The sequence below is a fragment of the Penicillium atrosanguineum genome (assembly GCF_028827265.1).
Source record: "Penicillium atrosanguineum strain IBT 20685 chromosome Unknown utg000007l_segment0_segment0, whole genome shotgun sequence".
Classification (NCBI taxonomy): domain Eukaryota; kingdom Fungi; phylum Ascomycota; class Eurotiomycetes; order Eurotiales; family Aspergillaceae; genus Penicillium; species Penicillium atrosanguineum.
Genome location: NW_026623139.1, coordinates 3,266,163 through 3,289,864, shown reverse-complemented (window position 1 = coordinate 3,289,864; position 23,702 = coordinate 3,266,163). Strand labels below are relative to the sequence as shown.

Here is a 23,702-nt window from a genome sequence, read left to right as displayed (position 1 = left end):
TTTACTGTTGCAAATAAAAGATGACTACGCGGTGCAAGTATAGTGACAGCCGATCAGACCGATATTAAATTATGACATGGATATCGATCTAGTAATACAGATGCCGACGGGACTCTGGACAAGCCCGGACCCAATAAATGTTATACAAGAGGTTTTGTTTACGGGTTGGCCTTGACGAAGGCAACACCCTTCTCGATGTTCTTCTTGAGGTCAACGAGGCAGGCATCGAGGAGCTTCTGCTCGTACTCGTTGATGGGGCCAACCTCGTGGATCTTCTCGGCACCGTTGGGGCCGAGCTCGACGCGGGAAGCGAAGAAGTCGATGCCCTGGTCCTTGAAGAGAGGGGAGTCAACAAAGGTAGGCTCGATGATGCCCTTCTCGCCCTGAGCAGCGCGCAGGAGAGACTCGGCGAAGCGAGCACCGGCCATGGCCATGGAGAGGGTGGCGGAGCCAGCACCGTCCTTGGCCTTGACAACCTCATCACCACCGAACTGGATGCGGTTGACGAGAGCGTCACGGGCCTCGCCGGAGAGGGAGGCGTGGTTGGACTGGGAGAGGAGGGGGACGATGGTCACACCGGAGTGGCCACCAATGACGGGGACCTTCTCGCCGTTGGGGTCGGTCTTCTGGACCTGAGAGATGAAGCGCGAGGCGCGGACAACGTCCAGGGTGGTAACACCGAACAGGCGCTTGGGGTTGTAAACACCAGCGGCCTTGAAAACCTCCGAGACGATAGGGACGGTGGAGTTGACCTGCGACCATTAATATAAAGATTCCGATGCGAAAACAAAAACAAAACAGAAAAACAGTATATCAAGAACATACGGGGTTGGAGATGACCAGGATGTTGGCGTTGGGGGAAGCCTTAGCGGCGGCCTTGGCGAGGTCGCGGACAATGGAGGCGTTGGTGTTGAAGAGGTCATCACGGGTCATACCGGGCTTGCGGGGAACACCGGCGGGGATGAGGACGATCTCGGCATCCTTGAGAGCATCAGCGAGGCCAGCCTCGTCGGGGCTGTAGCCGGTGACGGTGCTGTTGGTGTTGATGTGGCTCAGATCGGCAGCGACACCTGTTCACATGCGGTCAGGAATGAGTTCGGAGGAGAAGCTCTGGGAGGACAACGTACCGGGTCCACCACGGATATCGTAGAGGGCGAGCTGAGTGACACGGGGGTTCAGCTTCATCAGCAGGGACAGAGGCTGGCCAATGCCACCGCCGGCACCGAGGACGGTGACCTTGGAGGCCTGTGAAAGAGTTAGCAAGATGTATCAATCAAGTGGTGAGGGAAGGGGGAACGGACCTGGCTGGCGGAGGCCGAGAAGGCGCGCTTCTGGAAGAGGTTGATGGAACGGCGAGCGGCAAACATCTTGATTTCGGTGATGGATGGGGAAAAGAAGAAGGGAGAAACGGAAGGGGAGGAGGGAAAGAGACTGGGTCTCGGTGAGGGATGCTCCACAACTACTTCCGACCTCCCGATGCTCGGCCCATCTCTACTTCTTATTGGTCTTCGCCGGGCTCGTTTTCGTGCTTGTTGCGGTTTGGTCCTAACGCATGTGCTGCTTCTGATTTGGCTAAAGCTCTCCTCCTAAAAAAATTAATACCCGAACGCCGTCGCTGATGAAATACAAAAGGCCACGACCGCAGGTCACACTACAAACATTATACAAGCTCATCGCAGGAAGTGCAATACAGCCCAACAAAATAGGAAGAAAGCAATAACACCACCCCAGAATATCCACTTGTCCTGGCGTGCCCGTCGCTCCACCATACGGATGGTGTCTCCGCTCACGCCTAGGGTGTTGGCGACGCTGTACAGCCTTCGTTGGGTCCCCTTCAGTACTTCCCGCTGCTGGCCGAGGTCTGACAGGACTGCGCGGCCCCGATCTAGAAAGTCATCCAGCTGAGTGTTGGTGTTGGAAAAGAACGATTGCTCGCGCAGAGCATGGCTTTCTCTGCGTTGATCCGCGGGGCTGCCGCCAAAACTAAGGCCGGAAGAAGGCGCAAAGGCGGACGTGGGCTGTGGAAGAGAGGACTGCGCATAAGGATTCTCGGGTGTAGCGGCGTGATGGGGACGGCGTCCTAGAAGCTCATTGCGATTGGTGACCGATTGCTAGAATAGATTAGTACGAAATTGCGAGAAGCTGAGGGTGTTGACGTACTGCATCCTCGCGTTCTTTCCGCAGTCGGTCGAATTGTGTACGGTAGTCGCCCAGTTCGTCACGGAAGTTCTTCACTCGGTCAAAGGCCTTTTGCTGTTTCTCGGGAATGAGCTCCTTCTTGGAAAGAGCCGAGTAATCATCGACGGTGCGAGACAAGGACGCCAAAGATGCGGCGATCTGGCCTGTAGAGAAGGAGAGAGTCAATCACTAATTCACAGCGCAGGGGAATTTAGACGGCAACGCACCTTGCAAAGCGGCAGAAGAGGTTTGAGGTGACTGAGAGAAGGTGTCTAGATCACGGCGAATGGCAGACGACTGCTTCAGAGCCGAGTTGAAGAGAGAGTTCTACCAAGATGTCAGGAACGATCCCAAAGATGCAGGATAGGGGAGCACTTACCATGCTGTCGAGAGTGGCTGCTGCCACATATGTGCAACAGTGATACACAGTGAACGAGAATACGTCGAATCAATGATTCTAACCGAGGAAGTAGCTCTAATGCCACTGACTTCCCACGCGAAGGACAGGTGTTTGGGCCCCTCACCGCCTTCAGGCACATATCCAATGGTTCTACAGTGACTCTTTCCTACTTTCTACGTCTTGTCCTTTTCTTGAAATTTATTTATAGTTTATTCAGGGCTATTGTGGCTTCAGGTTTGACCTAGTTCTAGATTTATGTCTACGAATACTCTTACGATGCGGACAAGTCCACAGTCACGTGTGAAACACTGAAATGGTATCGTTGAGGCTATTGATACAGCCAATCCTCGACTCCCCTTCGCGCCAAAGCATAGATGCAGAATCAGAATCAGAATCAAGACTCGGAAGAGCAGGGATGGTATATTGAAACAAAATAAATCAAGCAATCAGACACAACTGACGACCCGCCTATTTGGGAGGGTACTTGTTCTGCAGGAACCACCTATAGATAACATTAGCTCCCCATCTCAGAGTTGTTCGTTCACGGGGTAACTCACTTGCTGACAAAGTAGTCAACCACACCTACAGCGCCCACGGCACCAGACCAGAGTCCGATGGTTTCCCAGGAGAGCTTGCCTCGCGCGTGCTTGTGGTAGGCACCGAAGCTCAAGCCAGCGCCGACCAGGGTGTACAGAACAGCATTTCCGATGTAGACGGGGTTATCCGAGTTGGCACCGAAACCACTGCTCTTGGCCTTGCGAGGCTTGGCCTTCTTGTTGGACTCCTCCTCGGCGCGCTTCTTCTCCTCTTCAGCAGCCTCCCGCTCGAGGCGCTCCGCCTGAGTGGTGGTCTTCACCTCCTGGCTAAGGAAGTCAGAATCGACCGCAGTAACGTGCGGAGAGTCGACATCGATCAGCGAGGCCGTGCTCTCGGATTCATCCTTGTAGATGCCGCCCAATTCGGGTGCGCGGCTGTACTAGGTATTAGCATGTGAAACAGGGAAGACAAGCCGATCGAAGGCGGAGAATCGATCACTTACGCCTATCGGTCATGTTAGCTTGCAATTCCGAAAGGTTCTGCGTCCTCCAGCAATAGGCGCACTTACATCTTCGGGCGACTGCTTGGGGCCCTTGGCAGCGGCGTCGGCGTAAGACATGGTTACAGGTTGGCGAGAGTGTAGAGAAGAGTAGAACTGAGAAATGGTATATCAGCTATGGGAAGGAAGAAAAGTAGAGAGTGACCACTTACCAGAAATGTGTGAGGTCAGGGGGGGCTACTGGCGGGAGGGGGCGGTTGAGGTTTTATACCCATGTGAGCGTCCAAGGAACCAGGGAAGCTCGGTGACATCACGTCATGCATTTGGTGGAGCCACCCTTTGGACCTCGCAGCTTACCACCCACGTTCTCTTTGGTTATGGTAACTTCTTCTAGGACGACCCCATCAGGCAGATCCAAAGCTTCATATTCTATGTTTTCTAATTTCCTGAGATGGGCTGGTGATCCAAATGACCAGGTCATTCTCGTGGCCCAGCCACTGACGTGTGATCCCGTTCGTCCAGATGCGGAAGTACAACCTTAACATTGTTTACTCGATTGTGGCCTCTAGATCAACTATTGGAGCCATCGATCTATACTGTAGAGCTGGTTTTTTTCAATCAGGTAGTCAAAATCAACGAGTTTATCAACCCTAGCGGTGATATTGAAATCTCGTCCTTCGCTATCCACTAGGTTCGATATATATGTAGCGATTGTGGTCCCACTCTTGATTTTTATTATTGTCAGCACAGCACCGGCCTCTAAAACTAACATCGTAAGTAACCAAGACTTCAGCACATGTCAAGATAGTATCCAGGCTGTACTGTCAACGAGCCGTAGCTACTCGCGACCCATGGATGTATCTGCCTAGGAGTTCAGACAGCACATACATGGATGTTTCGCAGATTTGCCAGCCAATGACCTAGCAGTTTCCCGACGAGATCTCCGGGCTGATCTTTGCCTACATCTTATGGGGCACAGGACCCTTAACCCGCACTAGGCAGTCCGACGGTCTATTCCAAAGGTTCCAGCCCCACCGGCCTTCGGGAAACGCCTGACGGAAAACAAAACTTCCGTGGTCGGAGTCTCTGGGGAAAATCTACGTACTAGGAAAGATCACATAGGAAATGAGATTGAAGTTGCTAAAACCAAACAAGAAAATGGACCTATGATGGGTCTAAAGGTCACACGTTTTAATACAAATTACAGTGTCAAACGGCTCTAGATTCCTCGGCGCGGCTGCATTTACAGCAGAAGCTCCAGAGGGTTCTCGACCACCTTCTTCAGCTCCTTGATCCACTCACCACCAACGGCACCATCAACGACCTTGTGGTCGAAGCTACCGGTGACGACGATCTGCTCATCCCACTCGGTAACGGTGCCCTCGGCGGTCTCGACGGGGACGGCGACCTTGCGGACGGTGCCGACGGCCAGGATACCGGCCTGAGGAGGGTTGATGACGGCAGTGAAGCGCTCAACCGCGGGGTTCATGCCCATGTTGCTGATGGTGAAGGTACCACCTTGGTACTCCTCGGGCTTGAGCTTGTTGTCACGAGCACGCTTGCCCAGGTCGCGGACCTGGTTGGAGATGCTGGACAGACCAAGACCCTGGACACCCTTAACAACGGGGGTGATCAGGCCGGTGGGGGTGGAAACGGCAACGCTGATGTCAACAGTGTTGTGCTGGCGGATGACAGCCTGGCCGTTCTCCTCGATCCAGCTGGAGTTAACCTGGGGCACCTTCAGGAGGGCAGCGGCACAGGCCTTGACCAGGAAGTCGTTGACGGACAGCTTGTACTTGCCGTCAGCGGAGGCGTTCAGGGCCTGGCGCAGCTTGAGGAGCTTGGTGACCGAGAGGGTGGCGGAGACGAAGTAGTGGGGGTTCTCGGCCATCGACTGCTTCAGGCGGTTGGCGATCGTCTTGCGCATCGAGCTGACGGGGAGATCCTCGAAGGTGGCGGCCGAGGTAGCGGCGGGCTGGTACTTCTGCACATCCTCCTTGGTGATCTGGCCACCCTTGCCAGTACCCTTGATGGCCTTGAGGGGAACACCCTTCTCGAGAGCCAGAGCCTTGGCAGCGTAGCTGACGTTGGGCTCACGGTCCAAGCTGGGCTGCAGCTTCTCACCAGAGGTCTCAGCCTCCTCAGCGGCGGGCTCCGGGGCCGGAGTAGGGGCGGAAGGCTCGTCGCTCTTGGGCGCCTCCTTCTCGGCAGGGGGAGCCTTGTCACCACCGGCATCAGCCAGGGTGAAAGACTCAAAGGGCGAGACATCGGCACCCTCCTCAACAAGGACGGCAATGGGCTAAGTTGTGGAAGGTTAGCTCGAGGGGAAATGGCCGCGGAGAACACATGGAGCTCGGGAAAATTCTTACCGAGCCAACAGCGATGTCCTTCTCACCGGTCTCCTTCAGGACCTTGGCGAGGATACCCTCCTCCTGGAATTCGAAGTCCATCTGCGCCTTGTCGGTCTCGATCTCGACGAGGACGTCACCGGGAGCAAGGGTATCACCGGCCTTCTTCTGCCATACGCCGACGTTTCCCGCGGTCATTGTCGGGGAAAGGGCTGGCATGCTAATGATAGTATGAGGGGGGAAAGCTGTAGAGACGAGTGCGTTAGAACCAGATGAAATCGAGTATCGAAATTGATTCAATTGGAGCCATACACTTGGAGGCATAAAAGCGGGAGATAGCGGAGATCGCGGGCATCTGGGATCTGCGCGAGAGAAGCACATCAGCATTATTGTATCAAAGACAAACGTATCGGCGGCGCGTACTTCAAGACCTCCTGGAACTTGTAGGAGACCTGGGGGCGGCGCATAGAGGCAGCACCCCGGGAGAGAAACATGGCACTCGGGGTGCGCATCCGAACGGCGGAAGCAACCATGATGGATGGAATTGCTCCTTTGTATAGAATTAAGAACGGCCCTCAACACAAAGACAGAAGCTCAATAGAATCCGGCGCGAGAGTGGAGGATGGAGGAACCGGGGAAGATGTTGTTGAGTAAGGATAGCCTCTTAACAAGTCAGGAACTTTTCTGTTGAGCTTCTGCGGTTCCCGGTGAGCGCCATCTTCCGAACCACGTGACTCAGGCGGCACAGGCTGACTCAGCGCCCGTAGTCCCGATTTGGAGAAGACACGCATTCGTCTTTTGTATACAACACCGCAAGTGCCGATCGATGATCTAGATTGCTCGTTGCGCCCCTCGTCTGCTGTGACAATGGCGGACGTGGATTCCGGCTCCGAGCCGAATCATCTTTCCGACTCGCCCGACCCTGAGAAGGCCCCCGTTGATGCCTCCGCCGAAGCTCCCCCGGTTTTGCCAGACGACAGGCCAGCCTTGACCGAACAAACAGAATGGCAGGAGGTCAGGGAAGAGGCTGTGGAGAAGCAAGAAGGACATGCTTTGCCTAATAATGAAGAAGAGAATTATGGCAAGCCGGAGGTTCCTCCAAAAGATGATGAGGAGCAAACCCCCGACGAGCCTGAACAACAAAAGGCAGATGCACCGCCTACAATCCAGGAACCGGAGCCTACAGAAGACAATGTGCCAGAGAGCCGAATGCGATCCGATTCGAGGTCTACAACGGCCACCTTCACAACGCAACGGTCTGGCGCAGTTAGCTCGACTGTTTTCATCGTGACCGCACTCGATACCATTGGGGCCTCGCGGGAGGCGCGGAAGAGCAAAGAGCTGGAAGATGCGGTGCAAGTGGCGCTTTCAAGCGTCAGGTCTACGGACGGGCAGCCGATTGACCCTGAGCTCATCTTTCGCCCGCTACACCTGGCCAGCAAGACCCTCAGCGTTCCGCTCCAGGTGACCGCGTTGGACTGCATTGGAAAATTGATCACATACTCCTATTTTGCCTTCCCATCTGCCGAGTCTGAAAATGAAGCAACCCCCGAAAAGCCGCCCTTGATCGAGCGTGCCATCGATGCGATTTGCGACTGTTTTGAGAACGAAGCCACCCCAAATGAAATCCAGCAGCAGATTATCAAATCCCTGCTGGCAGCGGTGTTGAACGACCGGGTCGTGGTACATGGAGCTGGTCTCCTGAAAGCCGTCCGGCAGATCTACAACATCTTCATATACTCCAAGTCGAGCCAGAATCAGCAGATCGCCCAGGGTTCCCTCACCCAGATGGTGAGCACGGTTTTTGACCGTGTTCGGGTTCGGCTGGACCTCAAGGAACTTCGGACTCATGAAGTTGACAAATCTGGCTCTGGTCTGGATGCATCTGCCAGTGATGTAGGTCAAATGTCGGAGGCTGCCTCTGTGTCTGTAGCCGACCAGCCAGTCACCAAGGAGCCTAACAGCGAAAAGCTCACCCTGCAAAGCTTTGAGTCGCCTAAGGAGGTTACTACTGTCAACGATAATGTGCCGACCACTGTTACTCGAGCCAAATTGTCGCGCAATACCCGCTCAATATCCGGCATCCCGGAAGAGAGGGATGATGACAACTCCGCTGAGGACGAGGTGGATGAGGTTTACGTCAAGGACTCATTCTTGGTCTTCCGAGCTCTCTGCAAGCTGAGCCACAAAGTTCTCGGCCATGATCAGCAGCAGGACATTAAATCTCAAAACATGCGGTCCAAAGTACTGTCGCTGCACCTCATTCACTATCTCATCAATAATCATATCAACACCTTCACTTCTCCGCTCGCAGCGATCAAGAACAGCTCCACCAGCACCGAGGCAATGACACTTCTTCAGGCCGTGCGACCTCATCTCTGTCTGAGTTTGAGTCGCAATGGCTCGAGCGCGGTGCCTCAAGTGTTCAAGGTCTGCTGTGAGATCTTTTGGCTGATGCTCAAGGACATGCGAGTCATGATGAAGAAGGAGCTGGAGGTGTTTATGAAGGAGATTTACTTGGCAATTCTCGAAAAGCGAGCCGCGCCCTCGTTCCAGAAGCAGTATTTCATGGAAGTTCTGGAGAGATTGGGTAGCGATCCACGAGCATTGGTTGAAATCTATCTCAACTACGATTGTGACCGAACTGCCTTGGAGAATATCTTCCAAAATATCATTGAACAGCTCTCGCGCTATGCAAGCGTGCCAGTTGTTACCTCATTATCCCAGCAGCACCACTTCCTGGAGCATCACACCAAGATGTCCAGTATTGGGGCCGAATGGCATCATCGTGGGACACTTCCTCCTTCGCTGACGACCGCCAATATCACACCCCATCCTCAACCGGCCGCCCCGATTATTCCCCCTGATTATATTCTGAAGCAGCAGGCTTTGGAATCTCTCGTGGAGGTTTTGCGCTCCTTGGACAACTGGGGTGCACAGCGTGATGACCAGCCTATACAGACAGCTGATCCATCCAAGTCAATGGATAATTCGCGCGAGTCTCTGGACAACAGTATCATCGCCTCGCCGCGCCCAGAAGCCCTTGATACGGGCCGGTCCACCCCTCTTCCTGATGATGATCCCAACCAGATGGAAAAGGTCAAGCAGCGGAAGATTGCCCTAATGAACGCCACTCAGCAGTTCAACTTCAAGCCCAAGCGCGGTATCAAGCTTTTCCTTCAGGATGGATTTATCCGATCGGATGCTCCTGATGACATTGCCGCCTTTTTGCTACGCAATGATCGCCTGGATAAGGCCATGCTTGGTGAATACCTGGGTGAGGGTGAGCCTGAGAATATTGCCATCATGCACTCCTTCGTGGACGCTATGGAATTTACCAAGCGACGCTTCGTTGAATCTCTCCGCTCATTCCTGCAGCACTTCCGACTACCCGGAGAAGCTCAGAAAATTGATCGATTCATGCTCAAGTTTGCCGAGCGATACACTACTCAGAACCCCAATGCCTTCGCCAATGCGGACACCGCCTATGTCCTTGCGTATTCGGTAATTATGCTGAATACTGATCAGCACAGTGCCAAGATCAAGGGCCCTCGCATGACCAAGGAAGATTTCATTAAGAACAACCGCGGTATCAACGATAGCCAAGACCTGCCACCCGAGTACCTTGTGTCCATTTTTGAAGAAATTGCAAAGAACGAGATCGTCTTGGACACGGAGCGGGAACATGCCGCGAACATTGGTATTCAACCCTCTACCTCCACCGGACTAGCGACTCGCGCCGGACAGGTTTTTGCGACCGTTGGTCGTGATATCCAGGGTGAGAAGTACGCCCAGGCATCCGAAGAAATGGCCAACAAGACGGAGCAACTGTATCGTTCCCTCATTCGGGCCCAGCGCAAGACGGCAGTCCGCGATGCTCTCTCCCGTTTCATTCCTGCCACCTCCGTTCGGCACGTTGGTTCGATGTTCAATGTTACTTGGATGTCCTTCTTGTCAGGATTGTCTGCTCCAATGCAAGACACTCAGAATATCGAGACCATTCGACTTTGCATGGAAGGTTTGAAGTTGTCGATCCGCATCAGCTGTGCATTTGATTTGGAGACTCCCCGGGTCGCTTTCGTCACAGCCCTTGCCAAATTCACTAACCTTGGGAACGTCCGGGAAATGCAGGCTAAGAATTTTGAGGCTCTGAAGTCGCTACTCGATGTTGCGCGCACTGAGGGTAACCATCTTCGCACCTCATGGCGTGAGATCTTGACTTGTGTCAGCCAGCTTGATCGGTTGCAGCTTTTGAGCGACGGCGTTGATGAAGGCTCGCTGCCCGATGTCTCACGCGCTCCCTCGACACTTGATTCTCCTCGGAAGTCCATGCAGAGCACGCGCCGATCTCGCCCGCGCTCAATGAATGGCCCGACAGCCTTCCGTGCAGAGGTTGCCCAGGAAAGTCGGTCCGCCGATATGGTTCGTGGTGTGGATCGGATCTTCACCAATACTGCAAACTTGTCGCCTGAGGCCATTATTGACTTTGTGCGGGCACTGAGCGAAGTTAGCTGGCAGGAGATTCAGTCCTCTGGACATAGTGACTCCCCGCGGACGTATAGTTTGCAGAAGTTGGTCGAGATCAGTTACTACAACATGACTCGTGTCCGTATCGAGTGGTCGAAGATCTGGGAGGTGCTGGGTCAGCACTTCAACCAGGTTGGCTGTCACTCCAACACCACCGTGGTGTTCTTTGCCTTGGACTCGCTCCGACAGCTGTCCATGCGATTCATGGAGATTGGTGAATTGCCTGGCTTCAAGTTCCAAAAGGACTTCCTCAAGCCCTTCGAGCACGTCATGGCGAACAGCACCACTGCTGCCGTCAAGGACATGATTCTTCGTTGTCTGATCCAGATGGTCCAGGCTCGTGGTGACAACATTCGATCTGGATGGAAGACTATGTTTGGTGTCTTCACTGTGGCAGCTCGGGAGCCGTATGGTAAGTTCCTGCTCGTTGGGATTCAATTGTCATGCGGAATTACTGCTAACATTTCAAACAGAGGGAATTGTGAACATGGCGTTTGATCATGTTACCCAAATCTATAACGAGCGATTTGGTGTCGTTATTACCCAGGGTGCTTTTGCCGATCTCATTGTCTGCCTCACCGAGTTCTCCAAGAACTCCAAGTTCCAGAAGAAGTCGTTGCAGGCCATTGAGCTTCTTAAGTCAACCGTCACCAAGATGCTACGCACTCCAGAGTGCCCGCTCTCCCACCGGGGCGATTCTGCGCCCAAGCTTCCTGAAGAAGGAACAAATCTGGCGAAGCAACTCACTCGCCAGTCAAAGGAGGAGCAATTCTGGTATCCAATTCTTATCGCTTTCCAGGATGTGCTGATGACCGGTGATGACTTGGAAGTTCGATCTCGGTATGTTCTTCGATGTTCAATTTTTGTTGTTGCTGCTAACTTAAATCCAGGGCCCTCACATACCTCTTCGAGACCCTGATCCGCCATGGCGGGGACTTCCCGCGGGACTTCTGGGATGTTCTTTGGCGTCAACTGCTCTGTCCCATCTTTGTGGTTCTGCAGTCCAAGTCCGAGATGTCCAAGGTCCCCAATCATGAGGATCTTTCGGTCTGGCTGTCGACCACCATGATCCAAGCTCTGCGGAATATGATCACTCTGTTTACCCACTACTTCGATGCTTTGGAGTACATGCTGGGCCGCTTCCTGGAGCTGCTTACTCTCTGTATCTGTCAAGAAAACGACACGATCGCACGAATTGGTAGCAACTGCTTGCAGCAACTGATCTTGCAAAATGTCTCCAAGTTCCGTGAGGAGCACTGGATTCAGATTGTCGGGGCCTTTGTGGAGCTCTTCAGCAAAACCACTGCTTACGAATTATTCACAGCAGCGTCCTCTGTATCCAAGTTGACAGACTCCGTATCTATCAATGGAGATATCGCCCAGGCTTCTGAGGCCGCTACCGAAATTTCGTCCGAGTTACCCGAGGCCCTGCAGCCCAATGGATCGCAGAGCACCACCACACTCGCGGACAGCGGTGACCCGCCTGCACAGAGTGAAGCTCGTGCGGAGCTTGAGGACTACCGCCCCCAGGCCGATTCTCAACAACAGTCCGCTGCAGTAACAGTGGCCCGACGTCGCTTCTTTAACCGCATCATCACCAACTGCGTTTTGCAACTTTTGATGATCGAGACCGTCCATGAACTTTTTTCCAACGACAATGTTTATGCGCAGATTCCTAGTCACGAGCTTCTGCGTCTGATGGGTCTTTTGAAGAAGAGCTACCAGTTTGCCAAGAAGTTCAACGAAGACAAGGACCTGCGCATGCAGCTGTGGCGCCAGGGCTTCATGAAGCAGCCTCCTAACCTGCTCAAGCAGGAGAGCGGCAGTGCTGCCACTTACGTGCACATTCTCTTCCGCATGTATCACGATGAGCGAGAAGAGCGACAGAGCAGTCGTGCCGAAACCGAGGCAGCTCTCATTCCGTAAGTTTTGCCCAATCTCTCACGATCTGACATCTCATACTGACCTTAATCTTCTAGCCTCTGTGCGGATATCATTCGCAGCTTCGTCCGTCTCGACGAAGAGACCCAAAATCGTAACATTGTGGCCTGGCGACCGGTCGTGGTTGATGTTATCGACGGATATAACAACTTCCCCCAGGACGGCTTTGACAAGCACATCGAGACCTTCTATCCATTAGGGGTGGAGCTTCTTAGCCGCGATCTCAACTCGGAGATCCGCGTTGCACTGCAGTCTCTGCTGCGTCGGATCGGCGAAGTCCGCCTAGGTGTGTCTCCGCCCAACCCACTGGATGCTCCGATTAGTCCGCGGAGCTCCGTGTCGCAAAAGGGGTCGCGCCGCGATAGCCAGCTTTCATCTTGATTCATTTGGTGGTTTGTATTTTGGGATATACTCACCCGGCTTTGTGATTTACGCGTGATCGGCGTTTACTTTCTTTGAGCTCTCTATTGTTCCTATAGGCATTCTACTTGTTTTGTTACCCCTACAGTTCTCTAGAGATGCATAGCTGTACTCATAAGATAAAGTGTTCTTCTTTTTCATTTCATACTTCTTCGAAGGAAGGGACATTGCCAGATGCGTAGTGAGACAGTAATTCGTCCATGTCATCCTCGGACATCTTCACGAGTTGATCCAGACTCCATGATTCACATACGGCAGACATCCACTTCATCCGCTTGGGACCCTCGTTGACATCTGGTGCAACCTCACGCAGTTTCCTGCGCAACTTGCCAACATTCTCAATGGCAGCCCCCATGTTATCCGGCAATGTCTCGGCGATCTTCTTGCGCACGATGCTGGCCAGCTTGGGCCCATTGCCATTGGTACTGACCATCACCTGCAATGGGCCATCGCGGTGAACACTCCCAAAGTAGAAATCACACTCAGGCGGCACATCTGCAATATTTGCTGCGATCCGCTTTTCCTTGCAGAGCTTCCACACTTGGGTCGACGCTTCCGGATCGTCAATGGCGCAGAGGACCATATCGGCGTTGTCGAGGTCGCAGGGCTTGAAGTTGCGGTCGACATGGCTGACCTGTTTCTCGGCGATTCGGAAAGCGACTTCCTCGTTGAGGCCGGAGGAAGGACTAACTACGGTGACTTTGGCGTCGGCGTTAAGCGCATGCACGATGCGCCCCGCGGCGACCTGAGCTCAGGTTAGTTAGCTGTATGACCGCACAGGGATGTTGGACAGACCTCGCCACCGCCAACCACCACGACATGTTTGTTCTTGACCTGCCAGGCCAGAATCAACGAGCCACCACCTTGAATCTCGGGGAATTTCGACATTCTCAATTCCTTCAAGTGTAAGAGTAACCGGGTAAAGGAAAGTCACGATAATGATAAGCGTGGGGCAGCATACGGCGAACCGAACACACCGCCCGCGCACTTTGCTTTTCCCGAACTTTTTCTTCAATTTTTCTTCCTCTTCTTCTTCTTCCCCAACCATTGAACTGCCATGCGGGGCGTGCAGATCTTTTCGGGGACTTCGCATCCCGGCCTCGCAGATACTATCTGCGAGCGCCTGGGCGCTTCCCCTGCCAAAGCTGACCTGGGCAAGTTCGCCAACGGTGAGACCAGCGTCAACATCGGTGTCTCTGTCCGGAACCAGGATGTCTATATTCTGCAGAGTGGCAGCAGCAAGATCAATGACAGTGTTATGGAGCTTCTCATCATGATCTCCGCGTGCAAGGGTGGCTCGGCCAAGTCCATTACTGGTAAGCTATCAGCCGTCCAACTCATCCAAGATGAACTCAACGCTGACCATCTCTTCAAAGCGGTCATGCCGTATGCTGCCCGTCTTGTTTGATCCAATCTCAGTTGCATGCTGACCCAGACGAGGTACTTCCCCTACTCGCGTCAATCCAAGAAGAAGAGTCATCGCGGCGCCATCACCGCCCGGATGCTCGCCAATCTCCTCTCCATCGCCGGCGTGGACCATGTCATCACCATGGACCTGCACGTACGTTGTCCCGCACTTTTCCTTCTCTGCATGTGTTGATAGAAGTATGTCCCCCAGGCATCTCAGATGCAAGGTTTCTTCGGAAAACCAGTCGACAACCTCTTCGCCGAGCCCTTCATTGCCCGCTGGATTCGGATGAACGTGGAGGGTTGGAGGGATGCCGTGGTGGTGAGCAAGAATGCCGGCGGTACGAAGCGTGTGACATCACTGGCCGATACCCTGAAGCTGAACTTCGGTATCGTGACTACCGACCGGCGCCGCCCCAGGGTCCCTGTCACCATGTCCGACAGTACCGTTTTCTTCGACGCCGTCGATGACGAACCTCGGGTTCCCAAGGAACAGAAGCCGTTTGAGCTTCACATGCAGAGATCTCAGGCTACCTCTCCCATTCCCGAGGAACCCGAGACGGTTGATGTTGCGCAGGGCCTTCTGCGCCCCGAGACTCCCTCGGCAGCTCGCCGTCCGTCCGAGCTTGAGGCTCAGCATGAGTACACTGACTTACGGGTTCGGGATGTCATCACCGGTCGTCTGGTCCAAGGTCAGTTGGTCGATGACGATTATCATCCCGAGTCCGGCTCCCAGACCGGCGGCACCACTCCTGGCGGCAGCGCCAGCGCCGAGAACGAGGCAGTTCCTGATGCCATGGTCAATTCGATGATTTCGAATGCCTCCTCGCTGCCACCAGACCATGCGCTTGGTGGGTCCTTCGATGCGGCCGAGTCGGATGATGATGAGGCTAGCGTCGTGGGTTACGAGCATCACGAGAAGACCATCACACTGGTTGGCGAGGTCCGCGATCGTTCCGTGTTCATTGTCGACGACATGATTGACAAGAGCGGATCGTGGATCGCCGCCGCCGAGACTGTTGTCAAGCGCGGCGGTGCTCGCAAGGTGTACTGCATTGCGACCCACGGTCTTTTCGGAACTGATTCGCTTGATCAGATGGAGGCTTGCCCCTCCATTGACCACATCGTGGTGACCAACACCTTCCCGATCGAGCCGTCGATGTTGCGGCGGTCAAAGAAGTTGATCGTCATCGACGTATCCACCCTCCTCGCGGAGAGCATCCGGCGTCACCACTACGGTGAAAGGTGAGTTTCACTGCACCATCCTTTGGTGGATCATACTAACTCCTCCCGATAGCGTCTCGGCCCTCTTCCACCTTAACGACTAAATGATGGCCGATGGCTTGTCACGAATTTGACCCCCCCCCCCCCCCCCCCTTTCAAAACCTCTTCGACAATCTTTAGGGCGGCGTTGCTATTGAATTTGCAGACTCCGATCCTCTGCTTTCACAAGATCCTACATGATACCTCTATTTTCTTAACCAAATGGACACCATTTCCTCAAGAAGTTTGCTTTCCCGCAGACGATCCCGTAGAACACGATGAATTATCACCCAGCGATGCAGTCCACTCTGGGTTCTGCAGGAGTATCTCGTGCCCCACGAGGTGTTCTTAACGGAGCGTTGGCAGATTAAACACCGAGTCTTGTGTCCATATTCTTTTGTTTTTCTCTTTTGAGCAGAACATTTGAAGGATACGAGACTCGACGAGAATCGACGGCACCGGTTTCTGGAGGGTTCCATCCACACAGCTTCTGGCAGTGAACCCGGTGCTAGAGAACCTCTCGAACATAGATAGATAATAGCAAACAGTCTATTTCAACCAATTTATGAATCCAGTGGCTATGGCCGTCCCGTCCCGAAATATCTTTTCTATCTTTGACATCATTTTGACGGATTCAACGGTCGATGCGGCTCGCCGTGTTCTCCCCAACAGTCCGGTTTGCGTTCTGGAAGCCGAATCTGTGAAGATTGCAAACTGGTCTAGATGCCGAACCCTGCAAAGCCTCGAGCGTGGCGGCATCTCCGAGCCGGTCAGGTCCCGTTTCAGCCGCTATTGATACATCGCAAGGTCATGAGCTCGATTGCCCTGTTAGGTGGAGGCATATCGCATCGTTTATCAGCTCGTTTAGATCAGCCACCGGCTGAGCAGGTTTCGAACGGGACGCGGGTGGTCCTCGTTCTCCCTGACAGCTGTCTAGATGGGACGGATGGCTGAAGAGCCCTGGTACTTTGTACGACGAGGAAAAGGATCCACAACAACTGCCCCATCTAGCAGCTGCAGAGGCACACAAATGCGACGCGTAGTGTCCGGTCTATGGTCTATAGCTGTTTCGGGTGCTTTGTTTGTGTCCTAGTAGCCGAATACCTCCGGACGTCCCTAGGTACCGATTAGGAAATTGGGTTGCCTGTGGCTAGGATAAACGCTAAGCCAGGGACCCTACTGTACGTTGCGGCGATAAATCAGTGACTAGCGATTGTTATTCGTCGAGTACAATTTCATTCTATTCCATTTTGGTTGCTTGGGTGTCTCAACTCGTTCGTACAATTGGACCCCCCAAAACGACAGACCGAGACTAACGCCGGGCGCGCACTTCCGTGATCGTCATGTGAGCCGGGATTGCGGGACTCATCACTTGTCACTCGCCACTCATCTCCGGGCTGCCGCTGTTTGAAACCGAAAGAATTAAAAAAGGCAAATAGGGAAAGGGAGAGGTAAAGTTCAAAAGCAAAAAGCAAGAAAGGTAAATGAAAAAAAACTAAATAAAAAAAACACTAAATACCGACAGGCTAGAAGAAGAGGCTAAGGGACTTTTGTCAGGGTGCCATGTGGAGAACCGGAGAACTAGGCCCTGGTCCAAGCGTCGAGGGGTTGATACATCAACTCTATTCAGCGTAATGAGCAACAGGGGCAGAGCAAAAGTCAAAAATAGCCGGGGAATACTTGTCACTAGTACTTTTGTGTTTTTGGTGTGTATGTTCCTTGACTAGGATCTTGGGAATACCAGGGATCGGACCCAACCCAAATTGCTGGGATGCCTACGCCCGCGATCGGCTCAGATCGGCGGAAATGTCTTTTGCTACTCGATATTGGTTGCTAGATAGGTGCAGGCGCGTCGACGATCCTTTACTATTTTCGGGTCCCAGCAGTTTGGTTTCCGCGGGTTCAGCGCGCCTATGGTTCTGACTAAACTTTCTAAATCTCATACCAAACCCTGCTGGGACCTGTCCCTTTCCTACTCGGCTCTGCCACAGACGCCCTAGCTTAGGCTCCGGATCCACTTAGTCTCGTTTCCCCCCCCCCCTTCGACGTACACGAGTCGATCTGGGAAAATCAAATTTATTGCTCACCCATCCCCCCGCCTCCCGAACCAAGGTCGTTTCCTGATTAGATCGATTCAGGCCAATGGCATCCCCCCGATGGACTATGATCTCGATCCTTGCCGACTTTTGAATGCAGCTGAGGACGCGAACTACGATCTCCCGGGTTCTTTGACGCATTCGCCTAAATTTCATAGGATGCAGCCCCCGTCATACACGATGAGCTTCGGGGAGGACCAGTTTGTTTCCTTCGTCCTTTACCCTTTTCGAATTTCCTTCCTGCATCGATCCTAGATCTCTTAGACTCTCGATTTGCCCTTTTCCTTATTTTTCTTTTCTATTTTTCTTTTCTTTTTCCTCTCCATTCTCTATTGACCCTGGAGACTCTCACCAATCAAGCCGGGTAGGTGCGTCATCGGCAGTTTACAGACCATTCAGGGCTTTCTTTGGTCGTGGACTGGCTTGCTCCAGGATCTATCTTCTGTCTACCCTCCTCTGTTGTGTCCCCCTCCATCCTGATCGAAAAGTTGATAGAGAAGAGTATATAATGGCCTGGCCCGGCGGCTCATGAAGTATTCCATCTTTCATTCCCATCCTACACTCTCGAGCGACTTCGACCCATTGAGCTTCTCTGCCATTGAATTTGTCTTTCACTCGACGTTGAATCTCTTCTTTCTTTCACGCCATACCCTAGGATTACATCTCCGGTGATCGACACGCTCCCAATCACTCGGGCCCTTGATCGTTTCCCTAGCTTGGTAGGTGACAGGATGCCGGGTCGAACACTATATGAGGCTCCCATTAACGCTTACCCAGCTCAATTGCCATCTCTCAGTCCACAATGGCCAACCAGTGTTCCGGGCATGTCTTCGCCATCGTGCAAGCGACGAACGGCAACATCCTGACCTGGCGCTGCTCCGACTGCAACTCGGGCCCCTTTGTGGCTATCTGGCGCTGCAAGATCTGCGGCCATTGTCGGTGCAATGCTTGCCACAATGCCAAGGCGTGAACGTACATCTCCGTGAGTATCTGATATTGATGGCGGTGGACCAAAGTCAATTCGAACAACCGCGTTGGTTCGCTAATCTTCGTTTAGCAGACCGCATTGGCCCTCAGCCTCTTGCATGAACCCGAGCAAGGGTATCCCATCCACGCAATCTCACAAATCCTCATTCAGCCCACCTTGTTCTCTGCTTCTCGTTTTTTCCTGGCTGCGTTTGGCGACGTGTGCGCATTTGATCGGTTCCAAAAAAACGGTCGGCTATTAAAAGTTTCGATGGGTTTAGGTCTTGCATCTGGGTGGAGTTTTCAATTCTTTTTGTCTTTTCGTTATCGGGACTAGATGGGTTCTACTGTTTACTATTTTCGTGGACTTGCATATCTTTTGCCCTGGAATCATGGTCATGGCGTCCGAGACATTCTATCTCAAGTCAAGGTTACAATTAGGGAGGTGGAGAATTCAGAGTTCAGAATTTAGACACTATTTTGACATACCAAGTCCTACCACGTAGAATTGTTGAGGCTAGACAATTATTTTTAGTTCTTACAAGACTGTCTAGCTGGGTGGAACGCATCGAGAACTGACAGTCCGGCTCGAGGCTGCTGGATCGTGATTGATTGCAATGGCTACGCAACGGCATCGAGCCAGGCCGATCGTTCCCTTACATTGGGAGGTGGGATGGGATGCAGGGTCTCTTTTCCTCCCTTGAGTGACGGAATGTCATGGTGCGGGCCCGGCAAAGCAATGCCGAGATACTATTTGCGCATCCCCTAAGAAGCTAGAACCATTCGGCTCGTCCTGCCGCCCCATTATTCTACGCCACCGATTCAGCCATCTGTGTGTTCGGGCAATTGCGATGACGCCAAGGAGAGGCTGGCAATCATGCCCTCGACCAGTACTATCAGACGGAGAACCGCTTCGGGTTGACAATGGTGGCTGCGCCGATAAAGCGTTACCGCGGGTCGGAGACGTACTTTGTTGTGTGCACGCACCTAGCGGTCAATTTATTATCGTTCACCCTGTGTTCGCGAGGCGCTACGGCTGGTGCTAGTTCAGCTGTACCGGAAGCGAAGGTCCCCAAGAGCAAATGGCATTAAGGATTTCCAGGGGTTTGGGTCCGCTAACTCTATTGTGTCCAAAGCCCCCACTTTCCAAAGCACCACGCAAGGACCAGCTGCTGGTCCTGGGAATGTGGAGGCGTTGGTGGGTCGGTCAAAAGTACGGTCTGTACAGGCAATGTGGGTTTAGACTATGCCTGTAGCCTGTTGCGAATTGATTTGATCCCCTAGTTGCGTTTCCAGGGTATCCAGGGACATGGTTCTGGGGACTATTTCCTGCCAGTACGAGTGTAAACTCTATACCTGGGCAGTCGATCGGATCTTGTGTACGAGAATAGAACCAGAACTTGGAAGATATGTCCACACGAAAACTAAACTATAGCTTCGCACTATGGTTAATTAGAAAAACAAAGGCTAGGTGTAAATGCTCTGGCGAATATGTTAGCACCGAATCGAGAAACCCCACACCGATCCACAGGCAGACGATCGAGAATACTCACCTCGGTAATTTGATTCACAGCCAGCCCAGGTTCGGCCATCTCTGCGTCGCACAAGAAATCCAGTGGAAGCCACACCAAGTGGCCCTTGATACGATCTAATTTCTCACGCACCTCAGCTACCGGCATATACGGATCGAACAGGTGGCCCTGTTTCGTCCCACGCGGACAGAAGTTATCGTAATCCTCAAAAGTTTTTATGTTCTCATCCGGATCCGCACGGAAGAGGACCCGATACGTCTCCGTGTTGACGCTAGCCTGCTCCGTCCAGGTGTTCCAGACCGAATCGCTTAGCGGATCGACGACAAGCTCGTTCTCGGCGCCTTCTAAGATCTGGTTGGGGCAGACGTTTGGAGGTTGCGAGTTCGGGTGACCTGAAGCATCGTATTCCTGTACGGGCAGCAGGCCTAGATGCTCGCGCCAAAGCTGACGACGAAGAGTCGCTGCATGGCGAGCTGCACGGTATGGCTTACCATCCATTTGACTCTCGATGAAATCTTGATCTTCCATCACGATCGCGAGTTCGCTATCATGCGAGCCAAGCTGGGACTATACCGCCACAAATCAGCCGAGTCACATATTTGCTGTTGGAGTCCACTTACCCGATCGTTGATATTGGCACTACCGCAAATCACCACGCGATCGTCGACAATACAAACCTTGCCGTGCACATACAGCTCCTCCTGGACAAAATTGGCTTTCTCCGCCTCGGGATCACCTTCCCAGATCTCATCGACCATCTTGCCACCATTTAGCATGGTAGTGTGAGACACCGAATCGCAGCTCGCATCGCCCTGCTGCGCCTTGCGCTGCTCAACCTGTTCCTCGAACTTCTCCAACTTGCGCAAGGTTTCTTGCTTCTCAGCTGAGTCACTGCTGTAGTCCTTCTCATTACGATCGCCTTCATTGCCAACAGACGGGTGGACACTCTCGCCCATGATAGACTCGGCGATACCACGCTGAATATCCTGGTAGTTGACACCAGCCTTCTTCTCAAGCTCTTCGAGAGCAGGGGTCTTGTTGATTCTGTCATAAGCACGCAGAGCGAAAACGAAAATTTGTTCTGTTCGAACAGTCAGTATCACAGATTAATCATGCAACAAATCGAAACATACGTGTGGGGTCCACTCCCTCTTTCTTGATCTGAGCCATGATCGAGTTTTCGCCGCGGCAGATTGACTTGTACTGGTAGTCCATGATGGCTCTGGTGCCTGTCGCCGCATTGTCACGCAGGTCACCGGCGAATCCGGGAATAGCAGGGATAACGATGATGACTCGGAACTTGCGCCCCTCCTTGCCGGCACGAACGCAGGCATCAACGATAGCACGGCCGACCTGGTTGTAAACCGGATGCTGCTGGTCACCGGTGGCAGTGACTAAAATAGTGTCAGTCAATTGAAATCATCTTTCATACTAATAGTGAACTCACTGAAGAACTGGTTCTCGATGTAGACAAAGTGCTCGGCGTTACGAATAGTCTCGCAGTATGCATTCTGAATACTATGCTCGTTCAGAATACCGCTGCTCCAGTCATCGCTGCTTCGCACAATCTGAGCCCGAACAGTACCCTGCTGACCGTGAGGCTTTCCAGAAAGCGGCGTCAGAGGGTGCTGAATATACTCTCCACAAGGATACTTGGGTCGCTGCACAGCAATTATATCCTCGTCATCTCCAGTGCGGCCCTCCATCAGTAGCCAGTCCACATCATCACTGCGCTTGTACTTGTCACGCTTGATAAAGTTCCAACGGAGTACAAAGTGCTCTGCGATATCGTAAACAGCGTCACCGATCAGACCCATGGCCACATCGTGCCACGGCATTCGGCCGAAGTCCGCCTTGCTCAGCTCATTGCTCTGCCAGTCATCGACGCTCTGGAAGTCCATGATACGGTTGTTATTGAAGTCCTGACCGGGGAAGATGTCATCTTTTAAGCCACCGGGGTGAACATCGGCGAGAGCGTGCTGATTAGCATCCCAACGGCCAAAGCAGAGATCAATGCCTCCGATGAATGCCATGGCGTAGTCAATCACGATGAATTTCTCGTGGTGAGCCTATTCCATGTTAAAAACTGGCAGAAGCTCCAGCACCTTAAGAAACATACCCAGTAGAGAGTCATGTCAGCAGCGTTCTCAAAGACATTATGGTCCGGATGGCGCAAGACTCGAATATTGCCATGGCCGGGGGTGCCCTCAGGGCAAAGATTCTGCAGCGCATGCTTGGTGTGTGCAGAATTGCAGGTTAAGGCCTGATTGACTTCTTTGTACACAATGACAAAAATCTTGACACCTGCTTCCGCGCGACGTTTCAAGATGTGATCCAGACGCCATTCCTGGTGCTCCGCGGGCGGGCGACGCATAAACAGTTCCGGTGAGAGCCACCAATCGGCAATGTAGATAGTCTCGGTCGCCTTTTCTAGGGCTTCTGAGACTGCCCAGAGGTAATCGAGAGCATCGACATACCACTTGAGGTTGTTCCCCTCACGAATAGGTGCGAAAGAGCCGAACCGGTGGGACTCCGCAATTTTAGAGCGTTTCGCGTCTGTAATCTGCTCATGTTCCTCATCATGGCGGTGATTAGGGTTGATGATATTGAAAAATTTGCCGACCTTATGCTTCAGATGCGTAGCCTTGGCTTTGGTGTCGTGGAGTCCGTGGTCTGGAAGAATTGTTAGTTTAAGCGCGGGGTTCAGGGTTCGCGGTACGCGATAATAAACTCAGGGCCGACCTCGGAATGACTCCTCCAGGTTCTCGACCTTGTCTTCGAACTTTTCCTTGAATTTATGCATGGTTACGCGGACTTCAGGGGAGATGGAGAAAGGAGGGGGAAAGGCAATCCAAAAGCCCCGTTCAACCGCCCCCTCTCCCAAGCCCGATCATGCCCGCCAAAACTGACCCCAAACGGTGACATCACTAGTAGCCCTACTGCCTTACGAGAACTAAATGCGGTTGCGGCATGAGACGCTTGGCGCAAATGGCCTATTGACCACTGACATCAGACCATGAAGCACCTATGGTGCAGGACCCGTTTCCGATTTAATTTCCAGTGTCTCTAAGCCGCGTGGGAGGAGATTGGATCCACCTGGATCCGTGGGCCACGAGCGCCGAGTGCGACGATCGTGGAAAATGCACATGTGGGCGATTACTACATGTACTAATTTAAGTAGCTACCTACATGTGGTGTGCCGTTACGTTTTCACATACACAGATATTTGCCTAGGTCTTCAGGACCCGCAGATATGTCACTTGATCTGGTAATGGTGGGGTTGAGGCCGGATCAGCAGTGGAGTGACAAAATATATTTTGGGAATTTAGTCGGCATGCTGGGCAAGACCTAAGTACAATTCCACTGGATGCATTAACCCCCTTAATATCCATGAATGGCCTCTACGAACTATTCCTCAATGCTAAGATTGTAAAAAGCAAGTTTCGAACCGTGAAAGGTCGTCTTACGGATGACGTCGGAGGAGTTCGCGAAGTGCATTCAGGCCTGAGGCCAGCAACAACACAATACAACACAACAGTGAACCACATTCAATATTCAAACATTTTGCATATGCTCACAGGATATGAA

At 52.8% G+C, this 23,702-nt stretch overlaps 10 protein-coding genes across 10 annotated transcripts; 4 read left to right on the top strand and 6 right to left on the bottom strand.

Moving 5' to 3' along the window:
• Window positions 1-158: 158 nt before the first annotated feature.
• N7443_009455 (malate dehydrogenase) lies at window positions 159-1,367 on the bottom strand (the record flags this gene model as incomplete). Its single annotated transcript, XM_056889511.1, has 4 exons — window positions 159-752; window positions 826-1,070; window positions 1,128-1,245; window positions 1,302-1,367. 4 exons carry the CDS (start codon window positions 1,365-1,367, stop codon window positions 159-161), a joined length of 1,023 nt encoding a protein of 340 aa, XP_056738813.1.
• A 303-nt stretch (window positions 1,368-1,670) lies between these two features.
• On the bottom strand, window positions 1,671-2,560 carry N7443_009454 (golgi SNAP receptor complex member 2 family protein; the record flags this gene model as incomplete). The annotated part of the gene is made up of 4 exons (XM_056889510.1): window positions 1,671-2,111; window positions 2,161-2,342; window positions 2,406-2,505; window positions 2,558-2,560. 4 exons carry the CDS (start codon window positions 2,558-2,560, stop codon window positions 1,671-1,673), a joined length of 726 nt encoding a protein of 241 aa, XP_056738812.1.
• Window positions 2,561-3,046: 486 nt separating this feature from the next.
• Window positions 3,047-3,734, bottom strand: N7443_009453 (uncharacterized protein; the record flags this gene model as incomplete). The annotated part of the gene is made up of 3 exons (XM_056889509.1): window positions 3,047-3,080; window positions 3,136-3,554; window positions 3,684-3,734. 3 exons carry the CDS (start codon window positions 3,732-3,734, stop codon window positions 3,047-3,049), a joined length of 504 nt encoding a protein of 167 aa, XP_056738811.1.
• A 1,123-nt stretch (window positions 3,735-4,857) lies between these two features.
• Window positions 4,858-6,495, bottom strand: N7443_009452 (putative pyruvate dehydrogenase complex, dihydrolipoamide acetyltransferase component; the record flags this gene model as incomplete). Its single annotated transcript, XM_056889508.1, has 4 exons — window positions 4,858-5,913; window positions 5,984-6,207; window positions 6,275-6,324; window positions 6,386-6,495. The coding sequence occupies 4 exons, from the start codon at window positions 6,493-6,495 to the stop codon at window positions 4,858-4,860; spliced, it is 1,440 nt and encodes a 479-aa protein (XP_056738810.1).
• A 334-nt stretch (window positions 6,496-6,829) lies between these two features.
• N7443_009451 (Arf family guanine nucleotide exchange factor SEC7) lies at window positions 6,830-12,811 on the top strand (the record flags this gene model as incomplete). Its single annotated transcript, XM_056889507.1, has 4 exons — window positions 6,830-10,901; window positions 10,963-11,329; window positions 11,380-12,411; window positions 12,469-12,811. 4 exons carry the CDS (start codon window positions 6,830-6,832, stop codon window positions 12,809-12,811), a joined length of 5,814 nt encoding a protein of 1,937 aa, XP_056738809.1.
• Window positions 12,812-12,992: 181 nt separating this feature from the next.
• N7443_009450 (bifunctional precorrin-2 dehydrogenase/sirohydrochlorin ferrochelatase MET8) lies at window positions 12,993-13,738 on the bottom strand (the record flags this gene model as incomplete). The annotated part of the gene is made up of 2 exons (XM_056889506.1): window positions 12,993-13,595; window positions 13,646-13,738. The coding sequence occupies 2 exons, from the start codon at window positions 13,736-13,738 to the stop codon at window positions 12,993-12,995; spliced, it is 696 nt and encodes a 231-aa protein (XP_056738808.1).
• Window positions 13,739-13,907: 169 nt separating this feature from the next.
• Window positions 13,908-15,585, top strand: N7443_009449 (ribose phosphate diphosphokinase subunit PRS1; the record flags this gene model as incomplete). The annotated part of the gene is made up of 5 exons (XM_056889505.1): window positions 13,908-14,166; window positions 14,227-14,236; window positions 14,291-14,411; window positions 14,469-15,502; window positions 15,555-15,585. The coding sequence occupies 5 exons, from the start codon at window positions 13,908-13,910 to the stop codon at window positions 15,583-15,585; spliced, it is 1,455 nt and encodes a 484-aa protein (XP_056738807.1).
• A 515-nt stretch (window positions 15,586-16,100) lies between these two features.
• N7443_009448 (uncharacterized protein) lies at window positions 16,101-16,316 on the top strand (the record flags this gene model as incomplete). The annotated part of the gene is made up of 1 exon (XM_056889504.1): window positions 16,101-16,316. One exon carries the CDS (start codon window positions 16,101-16,103, stop codon window positions 16,314-16,316), a length of 216 nt encoding a protein of 71 aa, XP_056738806.1.
• A 2,102-nt stretch (window positions 16,317-18,418) lies between these two features.
• On the top strand, window positions 18,419-18,586 carry N7443_009447 (UDP-glucose 6-dehydrogenase; the record flags this gene model as incomplete). Its single annotated transcript, XM_056889503.1, has 1 exon — window positions 18,419-18,586. The coding sequence occupies one exon, from the start codon at window positions 18,419-18,421 to the stop codon at window positions 18,584-18,586; it is 168 nt and encodes a 55-aa protein (XP_056738805.1).
• Window positions 18,587-20,049: 1,463 nt separating this feature from the next.
• Window positions 20,050-22,917, bottom strand: pldA (uncharacterized protein; the record flags this gene model as incomplete). Its single annotated transcript, XM_056889502.1, has 7 exons — window positions 20,050-20,064; window positions 20,136-20,681; window positions 20,735-21,195; window positions 21,248-21,508; window positions 21,562-22,183; window positions 22,234-22,787; window positions 22,857-22,917. The coding sequence occupies 7 exons, from the start codon at window positions 22,915-22,917 to the stop codon at window positions 20,050-20,052; spliced, it is 2,520 nt and encodes an 839-aa protein (XP_056738804.1).
• Between the last annotated feature and the right edge of the window lie 785 nt (window positions 22,918-23,702).